This window comes from Piliocolobus tephrosceles, chromosome 4 (assembly GCF_002776525.5).
Source record: "Piliocolobus tephrosceles isolate RC106 chromosome 4, ASM277652v3, whole genome shotgun sequence".
Taxonomy (NCBI): Eukaryota; Metazoa; Chordata; class Mammalia; order Primates; family Cercopithecidae; genus Piliocolobus; species Piliocolobus tephrosceles.
Window position 1 is genome coordinate 80,056,185 of NC_045437.1, and position 14,913 is coordinate 80,071,097.

The following is a 14,913-nucleotide window of genomic DNA, read 5'->3' on the forward strand; positions in this document are numbered from 1 at the left end:
TCAAGATGGGAAGATACTTGAAGAAAGCCTTAACTTCTGCTCTTTAAGAGAGTACCTTAATACAGAAAGAGAACTGATACCTGCATAGGGTTAATACAAATTAAATTATGTTTAGGAATGCTCAGTGATAAAAATGAGTTGGAAATGAATTTAGGAACTTTTCATATGGGAGGAGAGTTTTGAAAGAAGAGGCTTTCTCTGAGAGGAGGGGGAAATGCATTTCTGGGTGGTAGAAGACAGCCTATTGGCAGTATGGAGGCAGGAGTGAATACGTTCATATGTGTGATTATAGTTGGTTGGTACAGGAGTCAGCACGGAGAAGTTGTGGAAATGAGAGTGCTAAGATGCATGTAGTTGCTAAGTAGCCAAGAAGTTCAAATTGGGGAACTGATTTTTTAGTGAAATTGTCATGACTTTAGTAAAGTCATTGGTCTACGCTCTGATAAAGGAAGTTAAGAAACAGAACACTTGCAAAATTCATTTTGGGGATGCTGAGATGGCATTCAAAGGGCAAAAGGCAAAACTCTTATAGTTTTATATCATATATATATATGATATAGTTATATATCAAAACTGCTGATGAGATTTGACAGAAACCATGCCAACAAATGTCTGTTTTGTTGTTGTTGTTGTTGTTTTATGGTAAAAGTAACAATACAGGTGGTCAAAAAAACAAAAACCATGGTATAGAAAAAGCATAAATTGAAAAGTAAAAGCTTTTCTTATATTCCACCCTGCCTCTGAATCTTCTGTCTAAAGGTTGCTGCTATTAACTTTCTTATGTATCCTTTTAGAAAGCACTTTTCTGACATAAAGATCATGTATTAATGTACACAGAAGGGACCATGATGTGTACACAGTACTGTTGCTGTCCACTGAAATCTTCTAATAGACAACACATTTAGGGCTAACCCATTCTTGGTTATGATTCCAAAAAATCTCATTGTATAGACTTTCCATAATACATGTAACCAGTTTACTGCTATAGGATATTTATCGGGTTTTTTCCCCCAGTTTTTACCTGTTTGCCCCATTTACCTTTCTGGGCTCACATCTGATTACAGCATGATTTGCTCAATATATTAGGCCTACTGTGGAGACATACTGCTCAGAAAAAAAGATTCCTTTCATACTCTTCTCCCCAGCACTAAATCTGCTCCAGCCACGCCAGTCTCTTACATATTTGTCTAACACATCAGCTGTAATCCTGCTTTTTGCACAAGGATTCCTCTGCCTGGAATACTCTTTAGATACTGACTTGCTTCCTCCTTCACACCTTAGTTTCTATTCCAACTTCTCAGTGAAGCTATTCTTGATCACAGTATTTAATATTGTAACCCATCCCACTCCTAATATACTTCCCGTTAAAATTTTTCTCTGTAGACCATATCAATCTCTAAAATATTATGTTCTAATTGATTTTACTCATCCCTTTTCACTAAAATATAAGTTTTATAAAGACAGTAATATTGTATGTTATTTAATTATTACTACATAGCTTTCTGAGTAAAGAATTTCTAGACATCTTGTGTCCAAGCAAGAACAAAATCTTTAATAAAAATCTTATTCTTCGTTAATACTATTTTATTATTATTTAATCTCATTCTTGCTTCAAATACCTCCCTTTTGATTCTCAGATATATCCTAGCAATATAGACTTTTCCTTTAATAAATGTTCCTTCAATATATATTCCTTGTAAAGCAAAGTAATAACATGTGGTAGACACTAATTTTAAAAAATTGTATCAGTCAAATAAATAAATTATAGCCCTTTCTCTAACAAAGGGATATAAGTAATGCAGTTCTATACTTTGATAATTATCCTTTAACATGCTTTCTAGATAATTGTTGCCTAGTTAAAGAAAACCATTTGGTTGCACAAGGGAACAGTCTAATTGTAAGTGAAACTGACATAGGATGTATATTATTCCAGATTCTCTATATCCATAATGGAAAGAAATAGTAATGAGTGCAGTTAAAATGTAAATGATATACATGATAACAGCTTTCAATAGGCAGTGTTATTCTAATACAGACATAATTCATTTTGTTTTGCTTCACTTGTGGCACTTTGCAGATATTGCATATTTTACAAATTGAACATCTCCAGCAACCCTGTGTTGAACAAGTCTATCAGCGCCATTTTCCCAACAGCATGTGGTCACTTTGTGTCACTGTCACATTTTTGTAATTTTCACTATACCTCAAACTTTGTATTATTACTATATCTGTTACGGTTATCTGTGATCAGTGATCATTTATTTTACTATTATAATTATTTTGGGGTGCCACAAACCATGCCCATTAAATATTACAAACTTAATCAATAAATGTTGTATGCATTCTGACTGCTTCATTGCCTGGCTGGCTGCTCATCTTCCTCCCTCTCCTCAGGCCTCCCTATTCCCTGACCCACAATAATATTGATATTAGGCCAGTTAATACCCCTACAATGGCCTCTAAGAGTTCGGATGAAAGGAAGAGTTGCACGTCTCTCATTTAAATTCAAAAGCTAGAAATGATTAAGCTTAGTGAGGAAGACAAGTTGAAAGCCAAAAGTCAAAAGGTAGGCCTCTTTCACCAAACAACCAAGTTGTGAAAGCAAAGGAAAAGTTTTTGAAGGAAATTAAAAGTGCTACTTCAGTGAACACATGAATAACAAGAAAGTAACACAGCCTTATTACTGAGATGAAGTTTGAATGGTCTGGATAGAAAAATCAAACCAGCCACAAAATTCCCTTAAACCAAAGCCTAATCCAGAGCAAGGCCCTAACTCTCATGAATTCTATGAAGGCTGAGAGAGGTGAGGAAGCTGCAGAACAAAAACTGGAAGCTAGCCAAGATCGGTTTCTGAGGTTTAAGGAAAGAAGCCATTTAAAACAAAAATGCAAGGTGAAGCAACAAGTGCCAGTGGAAAAACTACAGCCAGTTATCCTGAAGATCTAGCTGAGATAATTGATGACAGTGGCTACACTAAACAAAATCTTTCCGGTGTAGACAAAACAACCTTCTTTTGGAAGAAGATGCCATCTGGGACTTTCATAGCTAGAAAGAAGTCAATTCTTGGCTTCAAAAGAAGAGGCTAACTCTCTTGACAGTGGCTAATGCAGCTGGTAACTTTAAGTTGAAGCTAGTGCTCATTTATCATTCTGAAAATCCTAGGGCCCTTTAGAATGAAGCTAAATCTATGCTGCTTTGATCAAGAAATGGAACCACAAAGCCTAGATGACGATACACCTGATTACAGCATGATTTACTGATTATTGCAAGCCTACTGTTGAGACCTACTGCTCAGAAAAAAAAGATTCCTTTCAAAATGTTGAATGCTCATTGACAATGCACCTAGTCATCCAAGACCTCTGATGGATATATACAAGGAAGTTTGTGTTTTCATGCCTGCTAACACAACATTCATTTTGCAGCCATACATCAATGAATAATTTTGACTTTCAAGTCTTATTAATTCAGAATTACATTCTGTAAGACTGTAACTGCCATAGATAGTGATTCCTCTGATGGATCTTGGCAAAGTAAATTGAAAATGTTCTGGAAAGGAGTCATTATTCTAGATGCCATTAAGAACATTCATGATTCATGGGAGGTGGTTAAAATATCAACATTAACAGGAGTTTGGGAGAAGTTGATTCCAATCCTTGTGGATGATTATGGGGTTCAAGACTTCAGTGGAAGAAGTAATTGGAAATGTGGTAGAAGCAGCAGGAGAACTAGAATTAGAAGTGTAGTCTGCAGTCTTACAGTAACATTTGAATGGATGAGGACTTCTTATAGATGAGCTTCTTGAAATAGAAACCACTCCTGGTGAAGATTCTATGAACATTTACAAAATTAGTTCATAAAGCAGAGGTGGGGTTTGAGAAGATTGACTCCAATTTTGAAAGAAGTTCTACTGTGGAAAAAATGCTGTCAAATAGCATCCTCATGCTGTAGAGAAATATTTTGTGAAGGGGTCAATCAGTGTCATAAACTTCATAGTCTTATTTTAAGAAATTGCACAGCCACTCAATACCTTTGGCAACTACTACCCTGATCAATCAGCAGCCACCAATATTGAGGCAAGACGCTGCACCAACAAAAAGGTTACAACTTGCTGAAGGCCAGATGATTATTAGCATTTTTTAGCAATAAACATTTTGAAATTATGTACTTTTTTTTTTTTTTTTTTTTTTTTTGAGACAGAGTCTCGCTGTGTCACCCAGGCCGTAGTGCAGTGGCGCAATCTCGGCTTACTGCAACCTCTGCCCCCCGGATTTAAGCAAGTCTCCTGCCTCAGCCTCCTGAGTAGCTGGAACTAAAAGGTGCCAGCCAACACGCCTAGGTAATTTTTGTATTTTTAGTAGAGATGGGGTTTCACCACATTGGCCAGGCTGGTCTCGAACTCCTGACCTTGTGATCCATCCGCCTTGGCCTCCCAAAGTGCTGGGATTACAAGCATGAGCAAGTTATGTACATTTCTTTAGACATAATGCTGTTACACACTTAATAGGCTACAGTGTCATGTAAACAACTTTTTCTGCACAGGGAAAGCAAAACATTTATATGACTCACTTTATTGAGATTTTGACTTTATTGTTTTGGCATGGAACCCAACTGGCAGTGTATCCAAAGTGTGCCTGTATTCACTAAATAATAGTTTTGAACTTTATGATTGCAGTAAGTTTATATCAGTTTCACTTCAGTTTTTTAGGGTTGCACAATTTGCCACAATTTTCATCACATATTTTGGAATGATGTAGCAGAATACATCAAGAAAATCTCCAGTTCTTTTGACAATGTTTATTAGCGCTTTTTGATTCTTACCCCCATGGAAATGCTTGTGTATGAATCTAGAAAATCTCAGATTAAATTATTTTCTTGGTAGCTTTGCCTGTTCCTATTAAGCCACAGAAAATATTAATAAGGTTAATATGTTAACTTTTTTATTTTTCAAATTATTGTTAATCTCAGCATACTATGAAGAACATGAATGTGCTGTACACACAAACAACTTGATATCTCACTAAATAAAAGACACATGTGTGTTAGATCCATCTACCTTTCAGGCTCAGGCATGGGGTTTTTAACTCCACAACATTAACTGGAATTGTGGGATACAGATAAGATCATAATATAATTGCAAAGATGTGGTATTCCCTGAAGAATTTTCTATCTATGATCAACGTGCAAAAAATTTAATGTGTTATGGTAATGTCCTTTATTATCCATGATTAAGTCACACCAAAATGGCACAAAGACCAGGAAACCAGCCAAGCATTCACTGGAAGCATTATTCAGTGTCTGAGAGATTCAGTTGATTTATATGACTTAAGAAATATTTTACTATCTAGTGTCCATCATTTAAAATAAAACAACCCTTTTAAAGATGATAATTGTAAACATTTGAATTAATGTTTTTAATTGGAAACGTAATGAGCTTGTACTGTTAAGCTGGTTCTTATTTTATGTTCTGTGCTTTCACAATTAACATTTACTTACTTGTAAACTGTGTTATCTGAAGAATTTTTTACATATATGATATCTGCATAACTCTGGAATATTGTTAGACATTTAATAGGAACCTAATTATAAAACAAATTTATTTACTATATATGCCATTAAAAACATTACAATTAGCCTGTTTAAGCTTCAATGTATCTCAATGATGAACTCTATCAAATGCTATAAACTCACAATTTTTCATGACTTTATATGCAATTAAAGACATCAGTGAAATTATTTATGTTTTTATCCCACAATTATATAGTACCTACTCTATGCCAGGCAATGTGCTATGGACTGAAGGTACCAACATGAATAAGAAACCTTTCCCTCACTGCATGTGATAGGCTGAATAACCACTCCCTCCATCTTCCCCAAACGCTGCATGCGCATGTCCTAATTTGTGGAACATGCGAATGTTATCATATGGCAAAGACTTTGTGGGTGTGATCAAGTTAACGATTTTGATCATCCTAGGATTATCCTGGATTATCAGAGTAAGCCCAAATACATATATCTTTATAAGAAGGAGTCACAGAGAGATTTGGCACAGACAGAGAAGAAGGCAATGTGACATTGGAGGCAGAGACTGGAGAGATGTGGCTCACAGCCAAGGAATGCTACAACCACAAAAAGCCGGAAGAGGAAGGAACAGATTCTCCCCTAATGGCCTCAGAGGCAATGCAGCCCTGATGATACCTTGATTTTATCCCAGTGTTACTGATTTCAGACTTCTGGACTCCAGAACTATAAGAAAATAAACGTGTGTTGTTTTAAACAACCAAGTTTGGGTAATTTGTCACAGCAGTCATAGGAAATAAATACACTGAGGAACTCAAACTTTAATGAAAGAGACAAACACAAAAAAATAATCGTTATAGTACAGCAAGAGCCCTGTTCGAAGTATGTGGGAGCAGATGGGGAGCATGGGTGGAGTGTTGACTCTGGCGGATCTAGTACTTTAAAGCTCCTTGGATGACCTGAACTGAAGCTTGAAATAAAATAGTGTTTCCCAAGCAGGGAAGGGAGTACAAAAATGCAGAAACCAAAACAACATGGTAAGTTTTATAATGCAAAATGGTATTTTGAAATACACAGTTTAAATAAGGAAATAATTAGCCCTAAAGTAATTTTCATTGATTTTAATTTGTCGATTACTCATATTTGTCAAAAAAAAGTATATGGCTGTAAAGTATCCTTGGAAAAAGTAATAGCAAATATACTACAAAGAATATAAATGAATATTCCAGCATTACAAATTATTTTCTATCATTGACAGTTGCTGAGGATTTTAGAGAGATTTTTACGTAGAAATATTAATTAAACCTTATCAGCAGTACCATACTTTAATCAGTTGGAGAGAAATTATTTATTCTAGTTATGAAAATAATTACCAATTCCTCAAATTCTAATAAAAATAAGGCAACAGTTTTAATAAAAATATTTCTCTTCTCTTCTTCTATTTTTTTTTTTTTATTAATACAAATTTTTGCCTAGAAGTTTTTGGCCAAGTGCAAAATAAATAGAGGTCATTTTTCTTGTGTTCTCTTGTCAGAGTTGAACAGTAGAAGTGGTCAGATGAATGAACAAAAATATCTGATACTGTGTTTGGAACTCCTAGAAATGTTACAGACTAGACAGAACTTGGGTGAGTTTTGAAATCTGTTTTCAAGGTTAATTTATATTAGAAAGAGAAAAAATGGTAAAGAAAAGATGTTATAAGCCAAATGAAGATTTACTGTGGTATAGATCAGGTATCAGTGATTTAGCAATGAAACCAAAGGAAATGAAAAGTTATAATATGAAGGACAGTTTGATTATCCAGGGATGATAGGAAAAGCAAAAAGCAGCTGTTGTTTTCAGAGCCAATAAACTGGATTAGTTGATCATTAGATACTTAGATACTGGGAAATTGATTCATACTGAAAATTTCAGCATCCCCACCTCACCTGAAAGCCATGGACTCACAATCCCTTCCCATACCTTTCAGCCTCTGGCCCCCACACTTGGTAAACTGAACCATGTTACATCCCAGTTACACATAGGTAGGTCCACAAGGGAGGTCTCACTTCATGTATAATTATGGTAGAGGGTCTTCTGTGATAATCACCTCTAATATGATCTAAAACTTTACTATTAATGCAAATAAACACAGAACTGAGAGGGAGATTAGAATTCATTTAGACAAATATCAATATTCTGTTTGTTTTTATCAATGATCTAAGATAACTCTTCTATTGATCAAACAATAATATTTTATTCATAGAAATATCCTTCTCAATATCCTTATCCTTGCCAATAGGTGTAAGAGGAAACGTAGAAAGTGTTGATCAATATTTTGGGGTTTCTTAAGTACATAAGATACTGTCGGCTTTTGCCATTTCTGCAGCTTTTTAGTGTAGCTGAAAGAAGGAAAATATAGTTTTTAGTATTCTAGGAAGACAGACACATACTTGAATTCCATGTATGTTCATGCCAGTGGAGTATTCCTATGGCTGCCTTTGTTTCCTCCCAATACACTCTAATGATTCACCCTAAGACTCTGCTAAGATTATGAACTATTTGACATTCGGTAGTACCTTAGGGAGAGTAAAGATTTTGATTGACTCAAGATAATATGCATAGAATCACCATGTAAATTCAAGAACAAAGCCACTTTATAAAAGCAAACTAAAAGTAATTTGAAAATAGACATACTGAGAACTCAGAAGATTTACCTCAATCTCAGGTGATCATGTAGAATGGACTGTCCCCCACCTTTGGCTACTTTGGAAACCCTTCAAGTGATTTTTTTAAGTTGCTTCCTAGAACAATGTAGCACAATCCAGTCTTCTTTGGCACGTAGGCATCTCCTATTCTATTCCCTAGTATGAGCTTTTGCTAGTCAACATTTCCCTTTTGCAATAAGGCTGGAAATGTTTCTGCTTCCTAATAAAAGCTATCACATATTTGAGCCTGCTGTTTTTTAGAGTCCATGACCTTATCTGCTTTCAGCCAGATTCTCTGATTACTTATAGGCAATTTTCTTCCAAATTTCTTTTTATTTTGTTATTATTCATAACAGAATCTGTCCTTAATTGTTTTCTTTTTTTCTACAAGTTTTATTTTAAGTTCAGGGGTACATGTGCAGGACATGCAGGTTTGATACATAGGTAAACGTGTGCCATGATGGTTTGCTGCACAGATCATCCCATCACCCAGGTATTAAGCCCAGCATCCATTAGTTATTCTTCCTGAAGCTCTCCTTCCCCCAACACCCCCCAACAGACCCCATTGTGTGTGTTGTTCTCCCATTGTGTCCATGTGTTCTCATCATTCAACTCTCACTTATAAGTGATAACATGTGATGTTTGGTTTTCTGTTCCTGCATTTTCTGTTCCTCAGCAGTTTGCTGAGGATAATGGCTTCCAGCTCCATCCATGCCCCTGCAAAGGACATGATCTCATTCCTTTTTGTGACTGCATAGTATTCTCTGGTGTATATGTACATGTTTTCTTTTTCCAGTCTATAATTGCTGAGCATTTAGGTTGATTCCATGTCTCTGCTACACACTGTTTTCCACAGTGGTTGAGCGAATTTACACTCCCACTAACGGTGTAAAAGCATTCCTTTTTCTTTGCATCCTCACCAGCATCTGTTGTTTTTTGACTTTTTAATAGCCATTCTGACTAACATGAGGTGGTATCTCATATGTTCGTTGACTGCACTTATGTCTTCTTTTGAGAAGTGTTTGCTCATGTCCTTTGCCCACTTTTTAATGGGCTTCTTTGTTTTTTCCCTATAGATTTGTTTAAGTTCCTTGTAGACTCTGGATATTAAACCTTTGTCAGATGGATAGATTGCAAAAATTTTCACCCATTCTTTAGGTTTTCTGTTAACTCCAACGACAGTTTCTTTTGCTGTACAAAAGCTCTTTAGTTTAAGTAGACCCCATTTGTCAATTTTTGCTTTTGTTGCAATTGCTTTTGGAGTCTTGGTCATGAAATCTTTGTCCATTGCTATGTCCTGAATTGTATTGCCTACATTTACTTCTAGGATTTTTATAGTTTTGGTTTTTACATTTAAGTGCCTAGTTTACTTAAGAGTTTTTCAATACCTAGTTTATTGAGAGTTTTTAACATCACGTCCCTAATTTTTTAACCATGATCAAAAGAAGTTTTAAAATCCTTCTAACCAAGCTTGAGCCCTATCGCATTTAATATTCTTTATGGGAAAATTCATTTGGGATCTATATATTCTACTAACATGACATTTTCCAGGCTTTGAACTACAATATGGTTTATTTCTTGAAGTTTTGCTTTTACAAGTGTAATTCTGACATTGCATAACATGAGTTTTTTGTAATGTCCAATTACGTTTCTTTTAGTCTTATAGCAAACAATTCATGCCAGAAAGCAGCTTGTAATCTATTTCTTAAAGAGTGTTAAGAGAAATAGAAAATCTAAAGAAGCATATTAAGCATCCCTTGACAATTTGACACTAGCAAACTGCCTTCCTCAATTGCTTGTCCCCATTCCCAAAGGATTGCTAAGGAATTGTTATTGCCGTTCCATGAATATATATTTCACAATGAACAATACATTGTTTTTAAAAAAAAAATAGCTTTTTTACACTTAATGGCATACACCTGCATGTTAATCAGAGATAAAAGCTCATCATGAATATTGAATTGCTAGAAAATGCTCTTCCAGGAAACATTTCTATCATATTTTTAAACTTGTTTGTTTTGCTTATTGAAGTATAGTTAACACAAAGTAAAATTCATGCTTCTTAGGTATATAGTTCTATGAATTTTGGCAAATTTATATAATCAGACTGGGAACATTTCCATCATCCTAAATTTCCTTGTAATTATTTGTAGTCAATCCTCTTTCCCCACACCCAGCCCTGGCAACTGCTGAAGTGATTTCTATCTCAATAGTTTTGCCTCTTCCAGAATGCTGTATAAAATCCTACGGTATATAGCCATCTTGAGTCTGGCTTCTTTCATGTAGCATAATGCCTTGAGATTTTTCCATGTAGAAATATATCAGTATGTATCACTGCTTTTTCTGAGTAGTAGTCTATGTGCGGATGTACCACAGTTCGTTCATCTATTCATTCACCTTATGAAATTTTTCGCTAGTAATAATTTCATTATTATGAAATTTAGCTGTTTATTTTATGTATTCTTATTATACAAAAAAGGTAACTATATGAGGTGATACTTATGTTAATGAGCGCTTGATTGTTGTGGTTATTTCATATTGTATATGTATATAAAATTTTCAAATTGTATACCGTAAATATATACAATTATTTGTCAATCAAATCTCGATAAGCTGAAAAATATATGATGAAAAAGTTAAATATTTCAGGAAGGAGTAAATATACCGCAATGATTAAAGGAGTAAAACCTCAATTAGTGCAAAGAAGTTGAATAAAATTCAGCACTCAGCTATAACAAAACATTTTTGCAAGCTAGAATTTATGAGAATCTTCTTATGTATACAACAAACAAACACCAAGAAATAGAAACATTTCTTCTCAACAAGATGCCCATGATCACTACTTCCATTCCATACTGTGTTGGAGGTCCTAGCCAGAGAATGCATAGCACAAAAAGAAATAAAATGTGTAAGTCTTGAAAAGAAAGAAATTTTTCAATATTTCTGTTAGTCCGTTTTCACACTGCTGATAAAGACATGCCTGAGATAGGGAAGAAAAACAGGTTTAATTGACTTACAGTTCCACATGGGTGGGGAGGCCTCAGAATTATGGCGGGAGGCAAAAGGCACTTCTTACATGGCAGCAGCAAGAGAAAATGAGGAAGAAGCAAAAGTGGAAACCCCTGATAAACCCATCAGATCTTGTGAGACTTATTAACTATCACGAGAATAGCATGGGAAAGACTGGCCCCTGTGATTCAATTACCTCTCCCTGGGTCCCTCCCACAACACATGGGAATTCTGGGAGATACAATTCAAGTTGAGATTTGGATGGCAACACAGCCAAACCATGTCAATATTCATAGTGCATATTATTGATTACATAGAAAATTCAAAAGAATCTATAGGTAAATACTTGGAATTAATAAGAATATTTAGCAAAGTGACTTGATACATGACAAAAAAACAGAAATTATTGCATTTCTATACACCAGCATCAGAGTTAGAAAATACTTTCAAAATATACAAGGGCTAAATAATAAAAAGATGGAGCAAATTATAAAATTTAAAGGACAGGAATATTCAGTACTTAAAGATTTTTATTCTTTCTCCATTATTTATAGATTCACTTATTTATCATCAAAATTCTAACAAGATTTTGGCAAGCTGTTTCTGAAATTTACATAGAAGAACAAAAGGCTAAGAATAACCAAATCAGTCCTGGAGAAGAATAAAGTGGGGAAACTTTTATCTACCAGAATCATGACTTATTATATAGGAATATTAGTAAAGCATGATATTAGCACTGGGATAGACAACAGGTAAAGGAAAGAATCGAACAAGACACTTATGCATATGTACAAATTTGTCATATGGCAAAAGTAACAATAAAACTCACTAGAGAAGGAATCAACTATATAATAAATAATACTATGACAATAGAGTTTTTTATTTTTAATTTTTTAAATTTTTCTTTTAGAGGTAGGGTCTCATTATGTTGCCCAGACTGGACTCCAACTCCTAGCCTCAAGCAGTCATCCCACTTAAGCCTCTTTATTAGCTGGGACAGCAGACATGTGCCACTGCACCCAGCAAGTTGATTTTTTATTTAAAAAAATAATGAAATTTGATCCCCTCTTCACACCTACATGAAAACAAATTTCAAATGAATTTAAAATGTGAATATAAAAGGCAATAGTTTAACACTTTTGGAAGAAAACACAGGAGAATATTTTTAAAGTCTTAAGAGAACATATTCTTAAATAAGACTGAAAGAGTGCAATGCCACAAAAGAAAAATGTATAAATTTGACCACATTAAAATAAGAAGTATTGGTACATCAAAGAACATTATAAAGAAAATGAAAACCCATGTAGTGAGAGAAAATATTTCTAACCCATATAGCTGACAAAGAATTTGTATTCTCTAAGTCAATTAAGTAAAAGCCAAGAAAACAATAGTAAAATAGGCCAGAGACTTAATCAGACATTCCAGAAAAGAAAAGCACAAATAGTTTTGAAACATATAAAAATATGGTCAACATGATTACCTCTCCATAAAACACTTATAAATTTTAAAGGATAAAAGAGAAACTTTTCAGTAGAAAAGCATGGTAATCTTGTGATCAAAATCAACATCATCAGTAATGGTACAATTTGAACCCTATACCACCTTGATCAAATGCAGTAGGAACACAGCAGCACTTCTGTAATAGTCCTACCAAAGGTGCACAACTTTAATCAAACCATGAGGAAATCTCAAACAAACTCAAATTAAGTACATTCCATTATATCAATTGGCCAATTATCATCAGAAGTACCTCAAGAAATGACTGCGGAACTAAGGAAGAAGCCTAAATTGATGTAACTGCTAAAGTTTTGTATGATTTGGGACATTTCGAGATAAAGAACATTAGCGGAAACTGAATGGAGGTTGAAAATTAAGTGGCGGCAGTGTATCGATGTTAATTTTCTGTTTTGATGGTTGTGTTGTGCTTAAGTAGGAGAATGCTTAGAAGGACATTTATGGTCACCAGATACAAAACTATTCAGAAGTAACACGGGCAACATATTAGCAACTTATTTTCAAATAATACTCTTCCTGTAACTTCTTTCCACATAAAAGGGAATTTTTTAATCCTACAAAAAGATATAATTTTAAATCATTTTGGCAAATATTTAAAGTTCTGGCAATATGAGGTATTGAAGAGGAAGGTCAATAGGAACTCTTATACACTACTAAAGGAAGTAGAAAACAGTATCACCCAGAAATTCATACTATGCAAAGAGAAAATCTAGTACATTTGCTCCAAAAATTCATATTAAAATGTTCATAGCAGCATTGTTTATTTTAGCAAAATATAATAATAAATTATAGAATTATACAAGATAGTATTACACAACATTGAAAATTAAAAATATTTATAGATGAGTCATAGTTTCTTAATGGTGAGTATAAGAAGAACACTAGCTACAGTGATTCCATTTTTATAAAACTCAAAAAGCAGCATTTATAAAAGCTATTATTTAGGTATATGTATATATGTAATAAAACTTTTCTTTTTAAGACAAGACGATGATTAACACACAGTATAAGAGAGGGTTATACCTATGTGGAGAGGCAGGGGGAGTAGATTGGATATAACTGCATTGGCAATTTGGGGTTTTTAGGTTAGGTGGTAGCTTTGCAGGAGTTTAATATACTATTATGCCCTATAACATGTATATTACATATTATGTCTATTATAAGTATATGTATCAGATATTACATAAAATATTTTCGAGTAATTGAAATCATTGAGCAATTTAAGATAGCAGGTTTGGGTTTTCCCTTTTAATGCTGGTAAGAAAACATTCTAAGGCTGGAGAGAAAGGGGAAGACATAGCAAGATCTATCTGTCAGGACATTTTTTGACTAATGTAGGCAAACAGTAAACACAAAAAAACCCTGGGACTGAAAAATTAAAATATTTCTTGGTATTATATCCCAGGGGCCCTGGTTATTTGAGACTATTTAAAACTATCCCTACCTCAGCATTAAAATACAGCAGGAATAGGTAGATGCACTACTCTAGTCATCTGTGATGCTGTGTGTCCTCCTGGTGTAGTTTAACCAAAGTTCTCAATAGAAATAGATTTTGGTGTGCTGATTTTTTTGTTTGTTTGTTTGTTTTAAAGAGTCTCTCTGAAGCAGAAAAACTACTCCAAAATGTCTTTGCTCTTAAGTGTAGAGTTCCTTTTCTATTTATCAGATGGTGCTCCAACATACGAAGAAAACAAGCAAATTGATTATGTAACAAGGTAGACAACTTTATGAAACACAGACTGGTGACCCTTGGAGCTCTAAGACTCAGTGTTATAAAACATAGATGCTTCCTGACAGCTTTTTCATGTACTTTGTTTGCATTGAATCCATATATATGTTATTGGAGAGAAATTGATCAACAGCAACCCTTACACACTGCTAAAGGGAGTGGAAATTAGTTCAGACACTTTGAAAAACAACTTGGCACCATTTTGTAAAAGATGTTAAACATTCACAAATGGTATGACCCAGGAATTCATACTATGCAAAGAGAAAATCCATATATATGGAGTCAATGCAAGCATTTAAACGATATGCAAAAGAAAACTTTCATGTCAAGCTCACATTCTGGGATATTGTAAATGAATGTTTACCCAACAGTCATTGATTAGGTAGATAAGAGTTGTGTGGTCACTAAACATTTTATTTTATGTTGAAATAAAATTCTTTGAAATGGAGGTGATAG

At 34.3% G+C, this 14,913-nt stretch overlaps 1 protein-coding gene across 3 annotated transcripts in view; it reads left to right on the forward strand.

Annotated features, from left to right (window-relative positions):
• The window catches only part of XRCC4 (X-ray repair cross complementing 4), a 321,280-nt gene that overhangs the window by 252,596 nt on the left and 53,771 nt on the right, over window positions 1-14,913 (forward strand). Inside the window, exon 8 of one of the 3 annotated variants that reach the window (XM_026454267.1) lies at window positions 7,052-7,153. The exons of the other annotated variants lie outside the window; for them this stretch is intronic. Coding sequence (XP_026310052.1) covers window positions 7,052-7,064 — 13 coding nt within the window. The 3' untranslated portion in view covers window positions 7,065-7,153. Of the gene's footprint in view, window positions 1-7,051; window positions 7,154-14,913 lie in introns of those variants that run through there. 3 annotated transcript variants of the gene reach the window in all.